Raw genomic sequence first — 24,971 nt, 5'->3', positions numbered from 1 at the left:
ACCTAGACATAGCATCCCTGTTTACAAAGTTGTATTTGGCTAATGGTATCTGCTAGTTTGCTATATGCATCTGGAGAGAGGATGTGGAATACATTTTTCCTCCCAAACAATTTGGCCCTTTTTCACTGGGGGTTGATTTAAGTCTTCCTGGACATGATCTCATTGGCAGCTGTAGCCACCAAGGAATTTGGAGCAGGAAAAGAAAAAGCACGCAAAGTCTTGCGACAGGATACGATAAAGTGTCTGAGCTCAGTTTTGGGAGCTAAAAAAAGCTGGCATGTGCCATAAAGTCTTTGCTAGATCTAGAAGACTGTCATTAAATCGAGAGGGCTACCCCCCCAGGGGCAGATAACTGGAGAATGAATATAAGCTGTGAGTGTTTCTCTTGCACAAGCTTGACTTTATACTTAAAACTGCTTCCATTCTCCTCAGCAGGTCTTGAGAGCTTTAAGTCCTCAGGGACCAAAGAAGAGGAATATGGCATCATCCAGTTTTCAGGTGAGGAAAGGCATAGGTGCAGACTCCAGGGGTGCTTCAAGGCTGAAGCATCCACAGAAAAAAGGTAGTGGGTGCTCACTCACCGGCAGCCGCATGGATCAGTGCCTTCCATCCCTAGCAGCCCTGTCAATAAGCTCCTGCCCCTCCCTCCCCATACCTCCTACACACTGTGGATCAGCAGTCCAGTGGCATGCAGGAGGTGCTGAGGGCGAGGGGGAGGAGCAGGAAGAGGAAGAGATGGGGTGAGGTGGGGCTTGCGGGACAGGGTGGAGTGGGAACAGGGCCTGAGGCAGAGCGGGGATTGAGCACCCCCAAGGAACAGAGGAAGTTGGCACCTATGAGGAGAGGGACAAGTGAACTGGAGCAAAGTGATCCTCTGGGGGGGGGAAAATGAGTGAGGAGGAAAAAGGAATTTGCTCCTCTTACAATGGGTGCCCTCATAGCACTGGCTGCTCAAGGGGAACAATATCTGTATGTGCTTTCAACCTAGACAGTTCTGAAAGCTGCCTTGCTGGATGGCCTGGTGACCTTTCCCTTGACAGGTTCAGTGAGCCCTGCCTGGGGGAAACAAACACTCCAGGGATTCAGCCATTACAGGAGAGCAGAAGACATGGGGACCAGTAGGTGCTAGGCCATGACAATCTGTCTACTTTTTGAGATGCTCTTACTACCAATGCTCTCCTTATAGAGGTGGCCTAGAGGACTTCACTGTCCCCTCCTAATTACAGTTAGTCGAAGTGCTAGATGACTCCAAACCAGATCGTAAATCACATGAATAGTCCATAGAAATTGGAAGTGCCAAACCTGATTAGACTACTGGGCGACCAACTTCCATAGCCCAACGTGGGCACCAAGGTAGGTACTGGAGCAGGCCTGGTCTTTGGCACCGTAAACATGCTGAGATGATTGTTGTCATCGTATGCCAAAGATCTCACAGTCAGTGCCGAGGAATAATCTGTAGTTGATGCCCATGCTGATACATGTTCCAGTAAAGAGGCTGTAGGATCCTAAACAGGCAGCAGAAGTGAGGACTGAGCTGAAGTCTGCATAGTGTTTGCCAGTCCCAAGTACCGGTCCAAGGTGTGTTCTATTTCTTAGCTGGGACCAGCATTGGTACTGCTAACATGCCCTGCACTGGATTGGAGGATGGGTAGTACTTAAAGCCCCAAAAGCTCTGCATGTCACCAATGCCTAGTACTGAACTAACATTAAAATAAAATGCACACACTTAGCAGTTGGTACCCAGCAGATAACTATTTACAAGGAAGGTAGAGCGCTAACTGCAGGAAAAAAAAAAAACATGAGGCAAACTTCTCAGGTAGCACCAGCTCACGCCATGGGCAGTGAGAAGGAACTGAAGGGGACTGAGTGGTGCTGCCCTTATATAGTCTCAGGAAGGGTAATGAGGAGACACAGGGTGTGTGCATAAACCTAATGCGGTATGGCTGCACAACAAAAACAAACCATTCCAGCTCCAATGTGCTGGTTGCATTCATATCTAAGAAGGTATGTGCACCACAAAAAGAACTAGACCCTTGTCCAAAGGACCCCCAACTCCACACGAGAGGATGCATAGAAGAGATACTACAGCAGTAGCCATGGAATCTCTGTTCAAGTACTTTATAGGCTTGTGGCAGATGAATATTTTCTTCCCCTAGTGAGCCCTCCCATGAGTAAAGTTAATTTATTTTATCTTAAAAGGAACTGGGCTTTAAATTTCACTTCTTGAGATTCAATGCTAGGAGAATGAATCCCATTTCCTTTCCAAAGGACTGATCTTATAGTAAATAATGCATGTGTGGCAATCAAAGGTTTTATGCTCATTTCAAAGCTAGTAATCCTGGGTAGAGGAAGCTTCAATGCACACAAATTCATATCAGTCAAACTGATTAGTCACGTACTGTTCTCTACATGAGAATTTTGAGAGAGTTCTTCCTGTCTTTCTACAGACAGTCTCCCTCTCAGTTACACAGAAACCATTTAGTGCTATGAACTAAACTCCATCCAAGTTCAAATTCAATAATGCAATGACGAGACTAACAAGATAGGGGAATGCTTTCATGCGTGGTGTCACATTGTATACATCAATCAACAGTGACCCACTTGAAATGACAGCTCTGTAGACAATACTGTGCTATATGGAAGCCCTTGTAAAGACTGATAAAGAAAAGAGGCATTCTGAAGAGGAAACAGATCACATGGGCTAGTGAGAATTCTGAAGACAAGACATTTGGTGACTGGTAAAAAACCCAAAATTATTTGATAAGACTAAGCACTAACTGAAGGGATACTGTGAGCCAGACTTAACCGGTGGGTGAAGGCATTCTGAGCTCGTGTCTCAGAACAGAGAATGGTTATTGGTATCATCCTGTATGATTAAACTCTACAGACAAACCGAGATGAAACAGCAATGACGCCACCATGTGCCATTTCATGTAGAAAAACTTCCGTGCCTACAAAAACATAATGAACTAAGATGAAACATTAAAGACAATTCCATAGTGATGTGTGAGAACACCTGTGAGACGTAGGGAAGTTGCCATAGTGTGACGGCAGTGTTGGTCGCACTCATTCATCTCGTTTAGGCAAAGCAGAGAGGAAACTTTCTGTAGAAGAGGTCATGCAGCTTCTTGTTTATTTAACAGCAAAATCCAGCCCCTTTGGGCAGGAGCCATGGAGTGGCAGTGGAAATGCCAGCTGCTCATGAGTTCCAAGAACCACTCTGCCAAGTTCCATACTTGTGTAAAATACATGCTGGGCAAACTGCTGCTCCTTTACAAAGCAACAGCATGTGTCCCTGGGCAAGCATATGCCCTATGCTTCAGTTCCCCTGGCTGACCTACATGTCCCTGTAAGGAGTATGCTACACCTCCCTTGGCATGGATATACCAACAGATTAACTGAGAGGGGAACCCTGCACTTACCACTAGGTAAGACTCCTGTCCTGTTGCTATCCAGGAATGCTGGGTGTTGAGGGAACAATCACTCCCTGTTCTCTCAAGAACATTTCTCTTCTCCATCTACACTTATGTTAATATGAGGTAGAATCTGGCATTAAGTGTCCATGAGATCAAAAAAAAAAAATCACAAAACACCAATGGTGCCAGTGCTCCAGTGTTCATAGGTCTAAGGGCTAGAATTTAAGCATCCTTCAGGATGAACTGTAGCAACCTCTGATGAACAAAGGTGCCGGATCAGTTTTGCCAATGCAGAAATACAAAGCAAAATGGTACATTTACTCTTGCTTCAGGAGCTTAGCTCAGCATCTACACTGCTTAAAATTACATTCACTCAGAGCTATAGAAGACCACCTGGCTTTTCCCCCCACCCCCATCATTTGAAACAGACACTTGTGTTCAATGTCACTTGATGCTTATATCCATTGTTTTACCATGTAATTACTACTTCCAAATTATACATTTAAAAAAAAAAGATGCTGCCAGAGAACAAGTTCCTTTACTTGTGTTTACTGTAGGTTAGCAAAAATGAAGTCATTTACAATGATGTAATTGTGGGGAATACAGGCATATTGCATGCATTTTTCCATCATAGAAGGTATTTTCTTCTACATGGTATTGGAGGGAGGGTGGGGGAAATGTCAAGTGGATGTGGACTGTTCCCTCACTTTAAAAACCAAACAAAGCATTCATACATATTAACAACTCCTGCAAAATTTACTCTCATGTATCACAGCAATCAGAAAATACCCCTTTAATCTGGTGGAAACACTTCAGCAATATCTGTTGGAATAGGGATAGGACACCACAGCCCATATTTTTTTACAGTGATATGATGATGACATTATAAGCCAAGTTCCCTCTAACCTGCACGGCCGCACAGCAGGCTATAAAGGGTTGTTCAGGCATGCAGCCACAGGGGCCTGGAGAGGAGAGGAGCAAATTGGGGCATGCACAGCTGCCAACAGGGAGAGCTGCCACTGCCTTGGAGCTGCTGCTAGTGTGGTGATACAAACTGCAACTGGCACATTTTCCACGCCAGTAGCAGTTACCACCATGTAAGGATGGCCTTCTTTTCTGGCCCAGCAGAATTTAGTACCCTAGTGGTCCAGGGATAGAGAATTCTGAGGGATGAGGGTTCCAGAGCTGCTGCTGGCAGGGAAAGGCACCTCTCCCCTGGCCCCAGCCCCATAGCTGCTGCACTGAGAGAGGGCTCTGCATCTCTCCTCTCTCCCCATCACAGACCCGGGGTAGCCTGCACCCCCAATCCCTCATCTCCAGCTGCACCCCCAGCCCTCCCCACTCCTACACCCCAACCCTGAGCCCCCTCCCATGCCCTGAACCCCTCATCCCCAGTCCCACCCCAGAGCCCACACCCCCTCTATCCTAACCCTCTGCTCCAGCCCTGAGCACCTCCTCCCCACCACACACACACACACACACCAAACCCCTCAACCCCACTCCTGCCACACACCACCTCCATATTGGTGCACATAAAATTCATTCTGCACATGGATGTAAAAAATTAAGGGAACATTGATAATGTATTTTATGCAAGGTAAGTCAGGTGAGGTCATTGAAGAGGTTATGATTTGCTGAATGATTATCCTATTTGTATGCATGTATCATTTTTGTATCCAAAGTTATGATTATTGACTATCTGTATTTCAAATGTAGTTACACCTGGGTAACACCCAGTAGACCAGATACTTTGTCTAGATCACAGGGTATTTCAAAACTGTAAAGCAAGTGAAGCTTGCCCCTTAATTTGCAGCCTGCTTGTATCATCTCTTAGGGTGAAAAATCTACTATTAATATACTTAGCTAGGATACAAAATTTAGTTTGCATTTTTTGTTCGTTTGCTAGGTAATCTGCTTTTATGTGTTTGTCACCACTTGTTAACAACTATAAAAGATTTACACATACATGTGTCCACACAGGAGATTACTTGTAAAATCCTATCCATAGGTGGCAATATATTGTTTGTTTACTGGGAAATAAGGGTCATAATTTGAGTTTGGATTTGAGTTCCTTAATAGGTTATTAAAAACAAGAAACAAAAAGTGGCACCACATATAGACCACGGAAACTAAAAAGCTGACCGATCCTGAAAGCCACTAGCAGCTGTTTCTAAACATCCTGGAATAAAAGGATGTATTTGGACTGAAATAGACAAAATATATGTAGTGTACAGCTGCCAGACCTTTCTGCATTTCAGAAAGCCACATGTATAGATATGTACAAAATGGTAAGTTTCTCTATAGTGAAAAGCTAAGACTAAAACTTGCAATGGTTAAACTAGTAATTCATTAATTAGACAAAAAGAAAAGCAGTACTTGTGGCACCTTAGAGACTAACAAATTTATTAGAGCATAAGCTTTCGTGAGCTACAGCTCACTTCATCGGATGCATTTGTGCATCCGATGAAGTGAGCTGTAGCTCACGAAAGCTTATGCTCTAATAAATTTGTTAGTCTCTAAGGTGCCACAAGTACTGCTTTTCTTTTTGCAAATACAGACTAACACGGCTGCTACTCTGAAACCTGTCATTAATTAGACAGTTACTGAAGCCAAGTATGTGCCATATTGGGGCAATCTTCTGAGAAAGATAACAGTTTATATACAAGAGGAGTTCTCTACAGGTAAAGCTGGGTGCTGATCTCCAACCTGCATCTCTAATCCATTCAAAAATGCATCTGAAAAAAAGTCACACTGTCTGCTATGATGACTACATCAAGCTCGTCACCAAATTGCTTCTCTGGCTTCTGCATCAAATTCAAAGGACTCATACCATCTTTCAAAGCCCTATGCCACTTTGCTCCTGCTCAGCTACATCTTCCCTCTGCCTGGTTTCCTTTCCATGCCTAGAACCTTTCCCAAACCAGTCTGCTATTCCTCCACTGACTCATTCCTTTAACACTTCCATGAGGCCTGTGCATCCTAGCTTTTCCCCCCAAATAAAGTCTAAAGAGATATGTTAATAGTGCTCACGCTGCAAGGTTTCATAATCGAAGCAACCACATGATCTTATTTATTGTTCCAACCCTTTACTTTCCTTCCCCAACCCTCACTGTCTCTCTCATCCTTCCCTTGTGATAAACATACTGCAAGGCATGCTTTAATTTAGATAAGCGCGGTCAGGGCAGAGTGTTCTCTTTTGTCTGTAAATCAAGGCACATTTCTGGTACTGTATAGAGAAAAAATGAAGATCCATCTGAACTAGCCACCACCCCTTCAGCATGTATACAGGAGCTTTACAGAATAAGGCTTTGATGTCAATGCCAAAAAAGGGGATTCCCCTCCCCATGAGATTAAGTACTGTGCAATAGTTATCTTGCTGTAAAATCCTAGCTGAGACAAAGGTCCCTGAAGTTTTTACCTGAAGTGAGGTTAATACTTTACTGTGCTGCCCAGGGTTTCACCTTGCCTAGTTTACCTACAGATCCTTGTCTCCACTAGGATTTTACAGCAGGATTGATAATGGTACTTACTGGTAAGTTTAGCTATCCCATGATAAAGATGCACCATTTTCCTCCTCTTCCCCACAGTACAGAAAAAGGCATCAATCTCTAATTTTTTTTTAATAGCCTGAGAAAACCAGACAAGCAGAGAGAATAGAAATCCAGCCTTCAGAGTAGCAGTCTTGTGTATCCTTTGCCAGAGCAGTGTCTCCCTAATTTATAGCTGTGCACACTTCTAGAGGGTCTATTTGAGAAATAAAAAGCAGCTAGATAACTTACATCCTGCCTCTCATTGCTTTGGCTTTTTGTTCCTCTTCAAGGTTTCTTGGGGGAGTTGAAGGCGTCATCCCTTCATTTAAACACCCAGTGCCATCTTTTAAGCTTCCTCGATAAGTTCCTCCTTCTAGGGTCTAAAAAACCAAAAGGATTATAGAACAAATGTTATCTTTTGAGCTACAAAGCTAGAGTTACCTTCTGTTGCAATAGTCGCCTCGGCAATTGTGAGTAGGGGAAGCTAAAAACAGATTAATGTTCAGTTATGTCCCCCACTGTCCTGCCTCAGAGATTTAGTTGAAACTTGTTTGGTTATAGAAAAAAACAACCTGAAATCTACAGTCTGATTCACTGCAGCATAGAAGAAAGGATACGCCATTAAGCACACGATGAAAATGTTGGTTATGCTAAAAACAAATGTCTCAAAATTATTCAGAGCAATCTGCAAAGAGAAAAATCCCATTACCCTCCAAAATCTGACAGAATTAGGCTAGAAGCATTCAGAATGCTGTTCTGTGGAAGATTAAATGAAGATACCTTCCAGGAAAGTAACATACAATGGGGTGTGTGTGTAAATCTCTCCTCTGCTTTTTCCACCAAATGCATCCGATGAAGTGAGCTGTAGCTCACGAAAGCTTATGCTCTAATAAATTTGTTAGTCTCTAAGGTGCCACGGGTACTCCTTTTCTTTTTGCGAATACAGACTAACACGGCTGCTACTCTGAAACCATACAAAAACTGAGACATTGGTCTGAAACCCATTAAATATTACTGAGTTCAATAAGTGGGGGAGGAGGGGGAGGCAGAATAGATATCCTGCTATGAAAACCTCTAACAGAGTTAATATACACTTTTTACATTTATCAGTCTCACTGTAATTTAAACCTTTTTGGTAACTGAAATTTCTAGAAGTTCCCCTTCTTTTCTAGTGTCCTGCTTCTCCAGTCACAACAAGCCTATTTCATTCTGAAATATCTGTTTCCTTCAAATACTCAACTTAGCCGTCATCCAAGAGCATACAACCCTGAGGACAACACTTTCCCCAACCAGATACTACCTCTGTGTGCTGAAATCTCAGACTGAGAAAGCACCGAAACCAAATTACTACTTCTATTGTGGAATCATTTTACCAGATAAAGCTGGTTCCACAGATTTGTAGGAATTCCAGCACTGCTTGTTTTCTTATTCTCCTCACCCTTAAAATGAGTGCAAGAAAATGAACTTTCAGATTCAACATAGGTCTGCCTCAACTCCGACTTTCTCATTGAGCAAAACTTGTTTAAAGCTGTAGCATTTGCCCAAGTTTACAGGCCCAGGGATGTTTTACCCTATAGAGGATTGTTTCAAGCAACCATTAAAGGAAGCCAAAATCATCTCTTCCACACTATAAGCAACTGCCCAGTAGAAAGAAGATTGAAAATTGCAAATGCATTACAGTAAATTCTAGAATAGACTAAAACTAGAGGATTTATGGTGCTTCCACCATGGTAGAGATGAGAACAAAACTGATGAAAATTTTTTTTTAATAGCAGAAGAGGAAGTGACAGTTTTGATGAACCTTATTGAAATTAAAGCACCATCTATTATACATTAAGAAGTTAAACAATTTCACTATTAAGTAGGAATGCAGATCCATTAAAATTTTGAGAGAGACTTGGGTCAAGAAATAACTGACAGCTGCTTCATAGCTAAACTCCCATGGTAAAAAGAATTACCACATGATGAATAAGGCCTTGCCTTTAATATAATCCAAAAGTTTATGTCTGTTCTGAGGAATGGCTCTTAGACACTAATATATGAAATTCATGGGCATCATACAGTTCAAAGACTACACAATGCTTCGAACATTTAACTGACTTTGTTGCAACATCTGCACAGAAGCTTGCAACTGCATTTAATTTTAGTTGTGGAGCAACAATTGTTAGAATTTCTACACTGAACTTGAGAGCCTAAAGGTTAATAAAAAAATGCAGCAGGTACAAAGGAGCAAGGATATAAGGCACGCTGTTGAACTCATGCTACAGAGACAAGTTATGCCTATTCTGTACATAATTTCCAAGACACTACACTTACCAGCTTACTTTTGACCAACTTTTCTATTGCACTGACAAGATCCGCAGCAGTTGGGACATCAGAGGAGCTCTGACGAGCAGCTAGCAAAGAGGAGGACTGCAAGACACCAGTTTGCAAAGGAAAAGCAGGTTAGCAGGATGAGAAGGGGTTAGGAAAGTGACCAAACCAGCAATCAGCGAGGTAATGTTTGGGACTCAAGCAGGAAGAACATGGGCATGTGAGGATCACATGCATGGTGTCAGGCGGCTGACTGTCACCAGACTAGCAAAGCACAGAATTAGCACTGGAATTCTGGGTGGCATTTCTGTGCAGAGTTCAAAACGTAGTTGCTAAAAGAACAAGTTAAAAGAGAGACCATATTTCCCAATGGAAAAAACAGGACACTGTGAGGGGCTGGCCTGACCAGCTTGCCTGAGCCTCTCCACAGGACTGGCCCAAGTCATTTGCCCAGCTTCCCCCCCCCCCCGGTGTGAAACTGAGCCTGGCTTTGCTGCTTGCTCAAGCCCTGCCTCCCCCTCTGCATGAGACTGGCATAACTGCTCACCCCCCTCTGCACATTCTGCTGCACCCCTCTTTTTTGGGGGGGAGAACAAAAAAGGGGAATTTTTCCCTTTTGTCCCTGATCAAGTTGATCAGGGACAAATGCCCACATTCACTGTAACAAACAGGGACAGCCAGGACAGGGCTTTTAAAAAAAAAAAGGGGGATGGGGTCCCAGCCAAAACAGGACATATGGTCACCCTATAATTTAGAAAAGCAAGTTTCTTTACCCATGTTGCAAGTCACAGGTAGATAATGAATAAATTCTTTAAAATTCAGTTTCTTCCTTTCAAGGATCTCAATAGCTTTACAGACACTACAAAACTGATCTTGCTTACCCAAAGTTAGACAATACCATTACCTCGATTTTACAAGTGGGAAAAATGAAGGCACACAGGGTTTAAAAAAACAAAACAACACACAAAACAAAACATTTTCAAGAAGTAAATGAGAGCTGTGGGCGATCAGTACTCCTTGGGAAAACATAAATAAGTCAGGCATCAGGTGTCTTGTGTTGGGCATCCAAAAACAGAGGCAAAGTCAACAATTTAGTCAGTTTTACTTGCTGGTTCTCATACATTAGCGCCATTCTGCAACATTTGCGTTGCAGAGGTTTTTTTTTTTTTTAAAATTTAAAACTATGGCCATGCCTATACTATGGGTTCTGCAGGCCCAGCTGTCAGGGATGTGAACAAATGCAATCCCTGACCAACATAGCTATGCCAGCAAACTGAGGCAATGTGCAACTCCACCCCACCCCCAATTTCTGCTAGGTGGCTTGCCCCCCAGGCCTCTCTATTCCCTGACATTGTCATGTGTCCCAGTTTGAAAGCCTCTGTTCTAGAACAGAGGAAACACATGGTGCAATCTTGTGCCCCCCCCACACTCTCAATGGTTATGCATCATACCCACCAGAAAAAGCCCCCAGTATAGATTTAGTTATACTGGCAAAGCTGAACCAACATAGCTTGTTCTGCTCAGGTGTGTGAGAGAGTCAGGTTGATAGAAGAAAGCTATACTAGCTCATCTGCAGTACAGGATAAATGTATTTTCAGATAAGTGCTGACTGCAACTCTGTGCCCCTTGATAATAGGTTCCGTGCATGATTTAATGGCAGCCAGCTATAAAGATTCAGCTGCCTTTACAGTTTATCCCATTAGAATTAAACTGCTTATTTATCTCCTCAGTAACTTAGTGAAGGGGGGGAAGGGGGAAGAGAAGAAAGAAGGGTATTGCTTCAATGAAGTCACTATTCAAGCTCTAATAAGTGCACACTGGAGATTAAGAAGTGTTGGAGAATGAGACCCAGGAGAAGTGACATTGAAGATTAGGCATGTGGCCATCTTATTAGACAAACTATTGTGGGAGTCAGAAAACTGACAGGGGAGGGCTTGCTTCTGTTGAATGATACGGCAGCAGGGAAAGGGGGAAGAGGAGACTCATCCTACCCACTTTTCTTGAGGTAGTATAGAAAATGTGAACATATTGCCATTCTCTTTTGTAATTTTGCTTTCACCCAAGTGATGCATCTAACGGCTCTAATTAAAAACACAAAGTTACAGATTATCAGGTTGTTAGTTTACTATTTAACAGAGGAATTACATTCTGGTTTTCAAGCCAATCTTTAAATTTTTATTCAAGATTACATGCAGATGTTGAAGCAGGAGAGGCATCTATAGCAAAAGAGACTGACAAGCAGGGCTCTGAAGAGAGGAAAAATAGCTGGATGTTTAAGCCACCATTTTCAAATGTAGGTGCGTAAGTAAGTGGGTCTGATTTTCAGAATTGCTCAACGCCTGTAGCTCCCACTTATTTATTGAGCGCTTCTGTTTTTTGCATTTATATTATTTTACAACTTCAGACCACTTTAGAGACAGTAAGCCAAAGCTGAGGGGAGGGGGAAAGATGTAGCACAGGTAGAGGGGGGAATGATTTGTGCCAATACTGGAACTATTAAATGGTTTCACAAGAAAAAAGTCTTGATATGGAATTAAAAAATTAAAACGCACAAGTCTTCCAGCTTCAAATGAAGGTAAACTAGATTCTCTTTGATAATGGGTTTATAGGGACAAATGAAAGTGGTAGAATTTCCCCATATGCAAGCTGTGTTCTTCATTATGGTAGTCAAGGGCCTCACAATCAGCATGTGCAGACGCACAATATTCCAGTTAGATAGGGAACAGAATGGAGCTAATAACCGACTTTCTCCAGGCAAACCAAAAAAGTTTAAAAAAAAGAATCAGTTCCTTTTAAACCAAAAAATTTTCAAAAAAAAGAATTTTTCCTTATCAAAACCAAAAGGCAAAGAAAATTGTTTCATTGATTAAAATGTTTTAATGTCATTTCAAAATGAATGTTAAATTGAAAATACTTGGTTTCAAAAACATCAATACATTTTTTGATGTGTCTGAAGTTTTTCCCTCTCTACCCCCCCTCAATTTTTTGGCTGAAACTATTCATTGAGTTTACAACAACTAGTTGTGATGCCCTGAAAAGTGTGGCTTTTGGCAAGTTTGCTATTCGTTAAGAAAAAATACTATTATTCTGGTTTGACAGATAGACAGCTGAGGCACAGCGACTAAAGCAATTTGCTCAAGCCTGTGGAGGAGCAAGGAATTGAATCCAGGCTGCCCAAGTTCCACATTAGTGTTCTATACCAGACCATCCTTCCTCCTATAAAAGACAGGACCTCAATGCAGAGTAAAGTCATCTTTGTCAGGCAAGTCAGAGGCAGTTTCAAGCGAGTGGAGAAGGCCCATACCAGGCTGTTTACACAAGGGTGAATGTTTGAAGGTGAATTCGTTGACCTGCATTTTAGAACACCTAATTCTGGATCCATGCCCAAAAGTTAGAATACAAGCCAAGTCTACCAGTTGGTCTCCTGTTCTCACTAGCCTCTCTCCTTTGGGATGGGGGAAGTAATCAGGATGCCAAAAGGCTCTGTAAAAAGTTTATCTATATGAAGAAGTAAACAGATTAGTTCATCAGCATCAAGTGTTAGAGGTTCACACATGCACCATAGACACTAAAATCTCCTGGCATTTTAAAGAAGTTGTGACCAGAGGCATGAGACAGATTTAAAAAAAAAAAGTCTAAATTCTGCAGGCAACCAGCCAGGAGCAGATTAACACCATACTAACATGGATCCAAAGCTTTGCTCCCCTGCCACCTCTTACCCCTCCAGACAGCCAGCAGTACATGCAATACATAAGTCAAGAGTCCATGACTCCCAGCTACTGCCTGCCCATCTTGCTGCCTCCACCCAATGTTGTAACAGAAGCTGACAGATGAGAGGAGTGCCCCTGAATCCACCCTGTATCACTCTGATCCATGGGTCCATGCACTGGCTACCTGGCAGAGACTTGCTGCTCACTGCCCTTTCTGAAGCTCCTAACTGGCAATAATCCTCCCCAGAACCAGCAGGTTTTGGGGATGACTTCCTGATCTCTCCCATTTTTGCCTCTTTGAACACAGTAACTGGATCTTGAGGGGAGGGAAGTACAGTATTAAAACAGATGCCATGAGGAAAGAAAGGCAGCAGCTTACAGGAGAACAGATTTGTAGGAGTTGACAGAACAAGGAAAAAAAATAAAATGTGTAGACAAGACAGACAACCAAGGCAATTAAGTGAAAGCGCAAATTCACGGATCAAATTCACAGGTTAAAGTCCCCCCTCACTCCAAAGCAAACTGAAATAATCCAAGGATTCATTTTATACACCACTATGCCATTCACCACAGCAGAATGCCTCCATCAGCCTCTCCATCACATGCAGCTAAAGTAAAACACCCAAAAGGGCCAGAGAGCTCACTTTCCAAAACACAGGCACCTTAATATCCACATGGGTGATTAAATGGACATTCAGGCACCTAAAAAGCAGTAATCTGGGTGCCTGAGTCTCCAAATGGCTAGTCTAAAATGCCCAAGTTTGAAATCTGGGCCTGTAGTAGCAGAAATACAAATAGCACAATAGAAGAGAAAAACCCTATTGACAAGTAGCCTATCAGCATGATGCAGAAGCATGGGAAAGAACTGAAGATTCCTATAAGACCTAAATTGTTGCTCCAGTGCATAAGAGAAGTTGGCATTGTGGGGTTTTTTTTTTTTTTTTTTTTGTGTGGTTAGGGGAGTGAATACCCTCAGTTGCCTCTTGAGAGGCCCAGCAAATAACACTTTGAAAAAAGTGCTATATAAATTCAAAGTTCCAAAGCAATTTAGAATGGTGCATAAGGACCTTTCTCCCCATTTCACAGATAGTAAAGCTGGGGCACAGAGACGTGAAGCGACTTACCTGAGGTCTCACAAGAAGACACTGGCAGGACTTGGATTAGTGCCCAGGTCTCTTGACTCCCGGTCAGTTTCCTTTCTGGATCCCCTGCATTTGATGGTACTACATCTGCCCTATTCACTGGGGCCAAAACAGTCACCAACCAGCACGCATGCACACCCACCCCCTTCCCCACCCCCCCGTGTGGAATTTAAGTTATAGAAATTTTTAACACAAAACAAAGAAGTGTCCTTATGCACCAAAGCAAAGGCTACACGGCTGGATTGCTCAACAGGCACCATTTTCTTAAAAGCTAGTCAGTGAAGGGTTCTGAACAGTGACCACAAGAAAATTGTCCACTGTAATCTGACTGACCTATGTATACTGGAAGAATTATTTGCTATTAACAATATAGTCAAATGAATAAAGCATAGTCATTTGGGGAACCACAACTAGCCAGCAAACTGGTTAGCAGCAAGACCTACCATGTCATCCTGCGTAGGGTCATTGTCAAAAATCTTCATAGGAGGAGGAAGCGGTGTGTGGGATTCTTCATCTGGCTCATCTTCTCCCCAACCCTTCTTACTCTTCTGAAAGCAAGATCATAGTTAGACACAAAAAGGCTGGTTATATGAATACACCACTTCAAAGCCTAGCTAGCTACCTTTATGCTTATTTCTCATACAATAGCTGTATCAACAGATACAAGGCAGGGAGGATTATGGATAAATCTGGCTGCCATGACAAAGGGAAGTCATAGTAAATATTTTTTCCCACTATTGAGAGATCAGCCACAGACAATATACTCTTCCAAAGCAAGTTGTTGAAAGCCATTAAATAATAGTTAATGGGATACCCAAGATTTTTTTTATTTACTTTATTGCCTTACAGAGGCCACATCTAATTTAGATTAATAAAAGGTAATTTAAAGCTGAATTTCTTATCTCCCCATGCATTCAAATAGTGCGACCATTTTCTGTTCAACTTTCAAACTAGAGCTGCTGACAGGATGGATCACGAAGTAACATTCTAGTCAGTGTGACACAGGGAGACAGTGGCCATTATTGCTACAGATAAAAATATTTAACAGCAAAAAAAAGTTGGTATGGCTTACAAAAGTTAGTGTTTTGCTTTAATAGAAAAAATATCAGTTTAAAACCAATATAGGTATCAGCATAAATTGATAATCATTGCTCAAGAATGCTTACTGTGTATCTTAATCTGGAACGTCTTGTTTAGTAATTAAATTGAAACAAACACCAAACATCCTGGTGTACAATAATTTTGAAAGTCTTAACCCTAATTAATGTTAGATATTCAAGATGGCAGGATCGTATCTATGGTATAAATATAAGTCAATTTTGTTTTAGTTATTCTGAAAAGATATTACAATCACTGTAGTTTTTCTGTAAGCACAAAAGGAGGTTCTCCATCACTCCACTCAGCCCCCCACCTAATTTAGCACACTTTCAAAGTGAAAGTAAATGAGAACAAGGCACCATTATTCCAGAACAGTGAGTGTACACAGTTATTCAGAAACAGCTGTTCCTGACTATGTCTAGATACATCCTTATTCTGGATTGGCAGACAGACATCACTAATGCTCTGCCCAAGATGCAGTCTCATCTACATTACTGTTAATACATACCTCATCTGCACTGTCCCCTTGAGGAGTGGTCTCATCGCCAGGCTTCGGTGAACCCAGGTCAAAGCTCTTCCTGCCATCTCGCACTTTCTTCTGTTTTTTGAGGTTACTCTCGGCCTTCCCACTGTTCAGCCGACGTACAGGACTTGTCAGCCATTTTTTCAGTGTGTTGGTTGAACGCTTTGGGCCAGGAGAGCTCTGGATTGAGTTAATGGATGACTGAGGCTGCAAGTTGGCCACCGATTCAGACTTCCCTCCATTTTCACCGGAGGAGACTGAATATGCATCTGAAGGAAACAAAACAGATGACTGATGACGCTGCCTGCTGCCTTTCTGGGACTACCCTCAATTAGGATGTACCATGTTACAGTGAAAGGGGATTTGTGCAAAGCAGAACAAAATAAAGATGTTTTGAAAAATTAATTTGTCAGTGTTGAACAAGTCAGTCTGTTTTCTTCAGAAATAAATTCTATAGTACACCTATATTTAATATTTACTGCACATCTGATTAAAAAAGATAGTTAAGATTCCTCTAAATCCTATATACTTCTCATTTTCCTCCATATTACCTGTACTTGTGAAACATCACAGATGAAAAAGTGCAACTAGATTTTCTCAGTTCGTACCCCAGACTCTACTGTGACGTGAGAGCAAGGCACAAAATAGCTACAGCAACAGCTACTACCATAAAGCTTTTCCAGCCATCAGCACCTAGTCAGTCTGTTCCATTTTGTTTCAACTACTGCCTGAAAACCTAAGTGATCATAAGTACGTACTGTGTGTCTGATAGCTATACATACAATGATGGGGTTTTAGGCTGCGTCCCTGAGCTTGTGCTAGCTTCTTGCAAGAAGTGGGAAAGTAAAGTATAGCTTAGAGAACTGCTTCAGAAGTCATTCCTGACAGGCTCCTCTTTTTGCAGATTCCCTCCTCCTGCTCAGTAAACAATGTCCTTGGTCTGAGTGAAGCCCTTGCACTTTTGATCTGGATCAGTAGTGGCTGGCTCTAGATTCAAAAAGTGAATCATGCTGAGCACAACTGACATCTTTAGATCTGGCAAAAAGGTAAACGTTACTCCATTTATTTCAAAGCATTGAAACTTATTTTAGAAAAACAGGATTAGGAATTTTATACAGATTCCATTTGGGTAGCTGGATTTTGTTTTCAGGACAGCAGAGGTTATATTACTGTATCTTTTAAAAATTAGCAAGGAGCCAGGCAGCAGGGCAGCCAGGCAAAATAGTGGGCAGAAGCTCTACAGCCAAAGGGAAACTACAGTGTTCCTTCAGTGTACAGAAGAAAGTGACACTTTGCCATTGCCTGATGAAATCAGCCAGACATTGCTGAAGTTGAAATGAAAGTGTTGTTCAGTGTACCAGGTCTGCTTCCCCCAGTGCAGACTTAGAAAACTGGGTAGAAGGAAGAGCACCCAGCATACGGGGATCCTGGGATGGCATAAAGTCATTGCAGAAGCTCCTGTATTATCTTGTCTTTCCTACCCCACAAACAGTGCAGAGTAAACAGCCAGGGAATAGAGAATGTGGGTGGGCTGGATTTAGTGTGCAGGTGGGCTATAATATACAGGAGGTCAGACTAGATGATATGGTGCTCCTCTCTAGCCTTAAAAACTACTCTCCCCCTCTCTATACCCCTGCAATTCCAAGCTGCCTGGAGGCTGTTGATCTGACAAAAATAGCAAAGTCCTAGCTTGTACCAGGTGACCGGTACATATGGTGACCCGACAGCAAGTGTGAAAAATGGGAGGGGGGGGAAGAAGAGGAGAGAAGAGAGGAAAAAATAGCCTATATATAAAGAACCAAAAAATCGGGACTGCCCCTATAAAATTGGGACATCTGATCACCCTACTGGTGCAGGCACTTGCTGGATCTAGGATTGTTTGGAGCTCAAAACTGACATAATGGCTCAGTGGATCAATAATAGGATAACGGACCCTTTACTTCCAAGGCTGGAAGTTCAAATCCAGCCCAGGTCAACAAGTTCACATCTTGACTATTCAGCAGATGGTGTGAAAGGAGGTATGACTGGTACTCAGTAAATGGTTTTGCACATCACTAAAACCACCACCACCACATTTGGTATCCTCTCTGGCAGGCACAGCAGCAAGACTGAATTACACACACCCAGAGAATTGTGAAAATTACCCTTTCTTCTCAAACTGATTCTACATGAGAGGCTGATTAGGTTATGAGGAACCCACTCCAATGGGAGGGAGACCATTGCACAGCACAGGTTGCTGTCAGAATGCTTTCCCTTTAATATTATGTGTTCTACAATACTGGAGACTTAAAATCCCACTTGCCCTACAGGAGTTTCCTGCTTATAGGGCAAATTCCATGGCATAACACTGATTTCCCACAAAATAAGACATTTTTCTCTTCAGGACAAGTTCACCTTTCATTTGTTGTTTTGCTTTCTTAATGTCAGAGTCTTGTTCTGACAAATTGTGATTATACCGCAATGAATTCAAATGGGTAGCGATCACTAGACTTATTTACCTTCACATCAGTACCTCAGTAAAAAGATTCAAGATGGCTGATCTGCTGGAGTTTGTTTTGGATCATACTGTTACTTTGAATGTAAGTTAGGGGCTTCTTTTCATGTTTGGCTGTGCATGCTGGCCAGCAGACATCTGCTGTTAGAATCCCCTCCCACCTGGCCCGCCAACGAGCATAGTACTCTTTGGCCTTGAATACCCTGAAAATGGGGATAGCCCCGATAGGATTTGTGCGCAGTACACATTTAAATTGAGAAACAAAAGAATCCACTCTCCATGGCCACCAAAGTGGTACCTTCCATGAGCCCAGGAATGAGTTTTGTCAGTAACTTTAAAAGTTATTTTAACTGCTAGAATAGCTAGTCTGTGCAAAGATAGCTTCCTGGAAACAGCTTCCTGGCTGTTCTGTTTCAAAGTGGAACATTTGAGTAGTAGAGACCTTGCTGAGCGAAGAGATGTTGAAAGTTTTCATTCCACAGCTAACATGCAGGGAGTTTAAACTGGAGAGGGAAGGGAACTTGTGTCCTGCATGTTGCTCAAAAGTGCAAAGTTACTACTTTAAAACCAGGTTTCAGAGTAGCAGCCGTGTTAGTCTGTACTCCTTTTCTTTTTACTCTAAAACCTTGAATTTTGCTGACACAACAGGGATGCTGATAAAGCTTGGCTTTCAAAGGAACACGTGAGTCCTGTGAATGGAAAGCGTCTGAAGCCTATCAGACAGCAGATAAGCTAGCCTCTGAAAACAGCTCTGCAAGCCTCCCTTGTACCTATTTAACATTAGCTGATTAAACACAAAATAGGCTGAAAATAAAATCAATGGTCACTGACTGAAGCCATGCATTTTCATAGATAAGGCTGGTTCTTTGACCTTAAAAGGAACAGAGTCAAAGTTGGTGGGCCAAACAACTTTCTCCCCCCTCCCCGCCTTTGGAACAAGACATTCCAATAGGTCTGCCTATCATCCGGCCATTTTCAAACTAGTTCTTCTTTTCCCTACTCCAACAGAGAAGTGATAATCTGGGCATTCTTAATGTTTGAGGAGCCAAACTTCAGCTTCTCTTAGCCTACTGAAAACTAAGTAATCCCCTCCATTGTTCATAAATGGTTCATAGCTCTAAAGTTCATAACTCTAAACATGCGGTAAAATGCTTTGTTTAGTGACCTAAAATTGTAAAATAGTAACCCTCTCCCTCCAGAGAGGCTCTCTGCTGGCAAAAATACTACTACTTTATAAGCTTGGACCAAATCAGTTAAACCAGGAAAGATAGCAGAACTAGAATTAATCTGTAAACTGGATACAATTAACTTAGGCTCGAATAAAGACTAGGAGTGGATGGGTCATTACACAAAGTAAAACTATTCCCCAATGTTTATTTCCCCCCCACACCTATTCCTCAGACTTTGTCAACTGCTGGAAGTGTCCTACCTTGATCACTACAAAAGGTCTCCCCTCCCCCCCAGCTTAATAGCTCACCTTAAGTGGGGGGAAAAAAAAAGGAGTACTTGTGGCACGTTAGAGACTAACAAATTTGAGCATAAGCTTTCATGAGCTACAGCTCACTTCATCAGATGCATTCAGTGGAAAATACAGTGGCAGCTGCTACTCTGAAACTGGTCATTATGCAAGGCACTGAGTTTAGCCATATGGAGTGGAAATTATCAACTTCATGGAAAAAAACAAAAAAAACTCGTACCCCACTGTATTTTCCACTGAATGCATCTGATGAAGTGAGCTATAGCTCACAAAAGCTTATGCTCAAATAAATTTGTTAGTCTCTAAGATGCCACAAGTACTCCTTTCTTTTAGGCTAATTTGAATATCTTTACTTGGGCAAATATTGCACAGTGGTCAATGAAGATTCTGCCCTAGTGATGACTAAAAAAATGGGACACAATTTACAGGGGTATTTAGAGGTGTGTGTATTATATAAAAAGCACTTTTTAAGGTTACCCAATTTACCCTGGGACAGTAAAAAAATGGATGCTACCATATGGTTCAGATACACCAGATTAACCATGTATCATAAAATCATTGCTATACAAAGGCCACTGTTTCTTCCCAAGCACCTGCTTGCAGCCAAGTACCATTCTGTAGTGTCCTGCCTCAGTTTCCCTCCTCCCCCTATGCTGTAACAATGAAGTCACTTCAACAGCCTAGTCAAGAAGAAGCCAGACACTACTTTATGGCAGTGTATCTCCCTACAATAAAGCCTTCTGAAAGGAGCACTAGTATGATTGTTTAAAAGGCTCTTTCCTCAGAGCCCAGATAAAAAGCAATAATCCCAAAATTAAACAAAAACCACCACAGCCCTCTTTAGGTTCCAGTCACAGCTCCTTCTTCTTTAAACAGAATTAAAAAAGTTGCCATTTATTGAGTGTCCAGGGAGACTGAAGTGCTCTCCTACTGGTTTTTTGAATGTTACAATTCTTGATGTCTGATTTGTGTCCAGCAACGACACACCACAACAGAAACACTAACCCAGGAACCAACCCCTGCAACAAACCCCATTGCCAACTCGGCATATCTATTCAAGGGACATCATCATAGGACCGATGATGTCCCTTGAATAGATATGCCGAGTTGGCAACGGGGTTTGTTGCAGGGGTTGGTTCCTGGGTTAGTGTTTCTGTTGTGTGGTGTGTCGTTGCTGGACACAAATCAGACATCAAGAATTGTAACATTCAAAAAACCAGTAGGAGAGCACTTCAGTCTCCCTGGACACTCAACAACAGAATTAAAAGTTGCCATTCTTCAACAAAAAACCCTTCAAAAACAGACTTCAATGAGAAACTGGAGAACTGGAATTAGTTTGCAAACTGGACACCATCAAATTAGGCCTGAATAAAGACTGGGAGTGGCTGGGTCACTACAAAAAAAAATATTTTTTTCCTCTGTTGATGTTCACCACTTCTTGTTGACTGTTAGGAATGGGCCACCCTAATTGAATTGACTTAGTTAGCACTGACCCCCCGACTTGGTAAGGCAACTCCCATCTTTTCATGTGCTATATCTTTACACCTGCTTACTTTATTTTCCACTCCATGCATCTGATGAAGTGGGTTATATCCCACAAAAGCTTATGCCCAAATAAATTTGTTCGTCTAAGGTGCCACAAGGACTCCTCGTTGTTTTTACTGATACAGACTAACACGGTTACCTCTGAAACTGTGTGTGTGTTCATTCTAGTGGTATGGTTGCCACACCTCCAGGATTGTCCTGGAGTCTCCAGGAATTAAAGATTAATCTGTCATTAAAGATTGCTATGTGACTAAGCCTCCAGAAATATGCTGAACCAAAAATTGACAACCCTATAGAGGGTCTGAAAAGGGACTTTGGGTGCCTTGCTGTTTAGATGCCCAGTTTACCGAATCTTTTTACAGGGGCTTGATGTTCAGAAAAAGTCATGAAAAAAAAAATCTGCTCTCTGAAAGTGTGCCAAATTGAGCATCCAAGTCACTAGTCACTCTTGATAAAGTCTCCGGAAACTCCAAAAGTTCAGACCGGGTCAGATCTCTGATGGGGGAAAATTAAGTCAATTATTTTTTAGACTTAGTGGATTTCTTCAGTCTGAGATCTTCAAATAGACTGAAATTCAGACAGCAAGAGGTATCAAGTGCAACAATGAGTATTGCTATGACTCTCTCCTAGTCACAAAACTACAGGTGTGAATGTGCACTGGAAACAAATGTAAGGGGACTGTTGCCCTCTTACTAACATTCAGTGGCGGTGTTTTGGTTGGCTAGCTCCCAGTACTAAAGGGGGAAGGGTCGATGGGGAAATCAGGACCCTGAGACTGATGGTCCCCAGGAACAATGGGGAGAGGCCAATGCTCCAGGTCAGCCTGAATGACAGGGCGGGCAGGCTAATCAGAGTCAGGGAGGTCCTGTCTTCCGTGTGAGCTGGATTTGCCTGGATGAGACAGAGTGGGGCCGAGCTAAGGAGAAAGCAGGGGCCAAGCTGAGCTGGGGAGCAGAGCTGTGCCAGATCCAGAGGGACCAGAGGCACAGCCCAGAGACAGCAGACTTGCCCTGGGAGCAGAGCTGCAGCAACCAGAGCCAGAGGGGCCAAAGAAGCAGCCCAGGGAGCTGGAGGCAGAGCAGCAGCAGTGCAGAGACAGAGTGGTGCAGCTGGGGCTGGAGCAGTCCGGACAGAAGCTGAGGAGACTGAGGGGGACCCTGGGCAGCAGGCCCAGCACAGGGAGACGCCTCAGCCAAGGGCTCTGCAGGCCAGGCATGGATCATAACCCTGACAGGGTGGGGGTGGCACTGGGAAGAAGGGTCCTACCACTTAGAGCCTGAGAGCATGTGGCCACCACCAGAGCAAGTGTCCAACCCACAGCATCCCTGCAGCACAGCCAGGGCCTGAGAAGAAGGCCTGGGACTTACAAGGAACAGACTGAACTGCCCTGACATTCCAGAGACACTGTTTGTGATGTTCCCTGCCACAGAGCAAGTTGATGCGTTTCCTTTAAACTTTCCCATTTTTTCTTATTTTTTAAAATTAAATTGTTGATTAAATAACTTGCATTTGCTTTAACTTGTACGTAATGGTCAGTGGGTCAGAGAAGTGCCCAGTGCAGAGAAAGTACCCTGGAGTGGGGACACCCTAGCCCCTGTCCTAGGTGACCACAGCAGGGTTGGGGGTTGAGCCCCCCCCAGGAATCCTGGGCCCAGTTTTGTTGGGGTTACGAGGACTCTGCCAGACAGGAGAGTGGAAGGGGAGTCCTCAAGGGCAGGGAGGCTACTGGTTAAAGGAAGTGGGAGCAAAGACTCTGATCCCTTCGCTAGCCCACTTCACCGGGACAGTGCAGAAGCCAGGAAAGTTCCGCACAAGAGTGGGACTATTCCCCTCTTACACAAACAATTTGGTTAAGAAGATCCAGGTGAAATGTGGAAACGATACAGAGTCACATTTCCTGTTGCCTGTAAAGACTCTGATTAACTTTTGCCCTCACTTCAAGGACATATTATGGGAACACCAGGTTCTTCTGGAACAGCTGCAAAGTACAGCAAATGGGCATATTTATGTATATCATAATGTCACCACTATGCCAGGACAGAACTTTTTAGATGTTTACCTGGTAAACCAAAATGCCTACATTGGGTTCAGTAGACTAAATACGGCTGGATCAGTTTCCTGCCTAAACCACTCAAAAAAGAAGTGAGGGCCTTTTTACTTGAATATGGATGTTGCTGACTCACATTAACAGGTTTTTAATGCTCTTTGATCTGGTCCTCTTTCAAAGATTAGATCAAAGCCCAACAACAGATTATTAGTGTGTGTCAGCATGGTACAGATGGTCAGTTAGGGGATGGCAAGCTAATATGGGGTAGATTCACAACCCAGCTTGCTCCTCTAAACAAGTCTCCAAGAAATCTGTTGCTTGGCAACATGACAGTAGCAGATATTCAGAGTCAGATTAAAAAGCTTTAACATTTGACAGTTTTGCACTGCTAAATTAGTGAACTTGTTTATTCTTGTTGCTAAAATGGACCATCTCCTAGATTTAAAGGCTATTACTCAGAAAGAGGCCATTTAAATACAATATTCTGAATGAAAAAAAATCAGAATTTGAGGATTCAGAGTATTGAAACATAGCCCTTGAAACATTTCAAAAAGAATGTTGTGCCCCAAGTGACTAGTAAAGTCATTTCAATTTAACATCCCCACCTCCTACACAGTATGAACTAGAAGAATGTGATGACATTATGTTAGAAATATCTGATTCAGCATTAGTCTCTCCAATGAGGTGCTGAAAAGACTTCTGTAATTTGATGCGAGAAAAGAAATCTTTTAAAGCCACGCTATTCAATCTAGAGAGAGAGAAACTAGTTCAGATGTCCCAAATGGCTTTTATTCTTGATAGCTAGGCATTAGAATAGCTTACAGCTGTAAAAATTTCAGTGACTTACAAAAAGGATAAAAATTCTGTTTTAAAGTCAGAAGAGCAAGATCACAGTATCTTAATGTGAAGTTTAACTGGGATGACTTTGCTATCTCCAAGCAATTTTCTGTAGCAGTGGTGAACTGCAGGCTTCCTCAAAACAAACAAAAAAAAAAACAGTGTAGGAATTTGATTTCTATGGTGCATTTCAAAGGTACCGGTCATCTAAGCATCAATCCAGGTAGGGCAGAAGAATTGTACTTCAAGAATGTCAAATACAGTTAACAAGATTGTGAACCCCATTGGCAAACTCACTTAAGTCAATGGGACTATGCCTGTGAATAGCCACTCACTAGTGGGAGTAACGGTCTCTCCCAATAAACAGTCAATCAAGCTCTGTTGTGCCTTCCAGAGCCCATTTTCCATCTGCAGCAGTTATTACAAGAAAAATGATATCTCCTTTAGGGTGCAGAGGTGAAATATCAGCATAGAAGGAGAATATGCATTCCATTCAAGTTACCAGTTTTGGAGACCTTGAATTCCTTTGTACCTGAGTGTCTAGGAAAGCAGGGTTCTTCTGTGCCCACCATGTGTGCAATGAGAACATTTGCATTTGCACATCTTAAAAATAAAGTGCTTTTACACAAAATCTTCTTAAATCAGTGAGATGCTCACTCTTGCAGCCTGTAATGTTCTCTTCCTTCCCAAATACATCCCATTCTCAATGTACATACGGAATGGTCTCAAGTCTATAATTTAGGGACTGATTCAGGTTCCTTTATTCACCTTAATACCTTACTTCTCATGCCACACCATTTAAAGTCAGGAGGTGAAGTTCTACTCAATGCATTTAAGGG

General features: G+C 42.5%; 1 protein-coding gene across 10 annotated transcripts in view; it reads right to left on the bottom strand.

Moving 5' to 3' along the window:
* The window catches only part of KALRN (kalirin RhoGEF kinase), a 777,539-nt gene that overhangs the window by 78,372 nt on the left and 674,196 nt on the right, over positions 1–24,971 (bottom strand). For 4 of the 10 annotated variants that reach the window (XM_038421355.2, XM_038421358.2, XM_038421357.2 and 1 more), the window contains 4 exons: positions 15,718–16,001; positions 14,555–14,659; positions 9,263–9,358; positions 7,196–7,326 (listed from right to left, as the gene is read on the bottom strand). In XM_038421355.2, coding sequence (XP_038277283.1) covers positions 7,196–7,326; positions 9,263–9,358; positions 14,555–14,659; positions 15,718–16,001 — 616 coding nt within the window. The remainder of the gene's footprint in view (positions 1–7,195; positions 7,327–9,262; positions 9,359–14,554; positions 14,660–15,717; positions 16,002–24,971) is intronic. The other 6 variants (XM_038421356.2, XM_038421368.2, XM_038421362.2 and 3 more) reach the window with 3 other exon arrangements.

This window comes from Dermochelys coriacea, chromosome 11 (assembly GCF_009764565.3).
Source record: "Dermochelys coriacea isolate rDerCor1 chromosome 11, rDerCor1.pri.v4, whole genome shotgun sequence".
In the NCBI taxonomy this organism is placed as follows: Eukaryota; Metazoa; Chordata; order Testudines; family Dermochelyidae; genus Dermochelys; species Dermochelys coriacea.
This window is presented reverse-complemented; position numbering and strand designations above follow the sequence as displayed.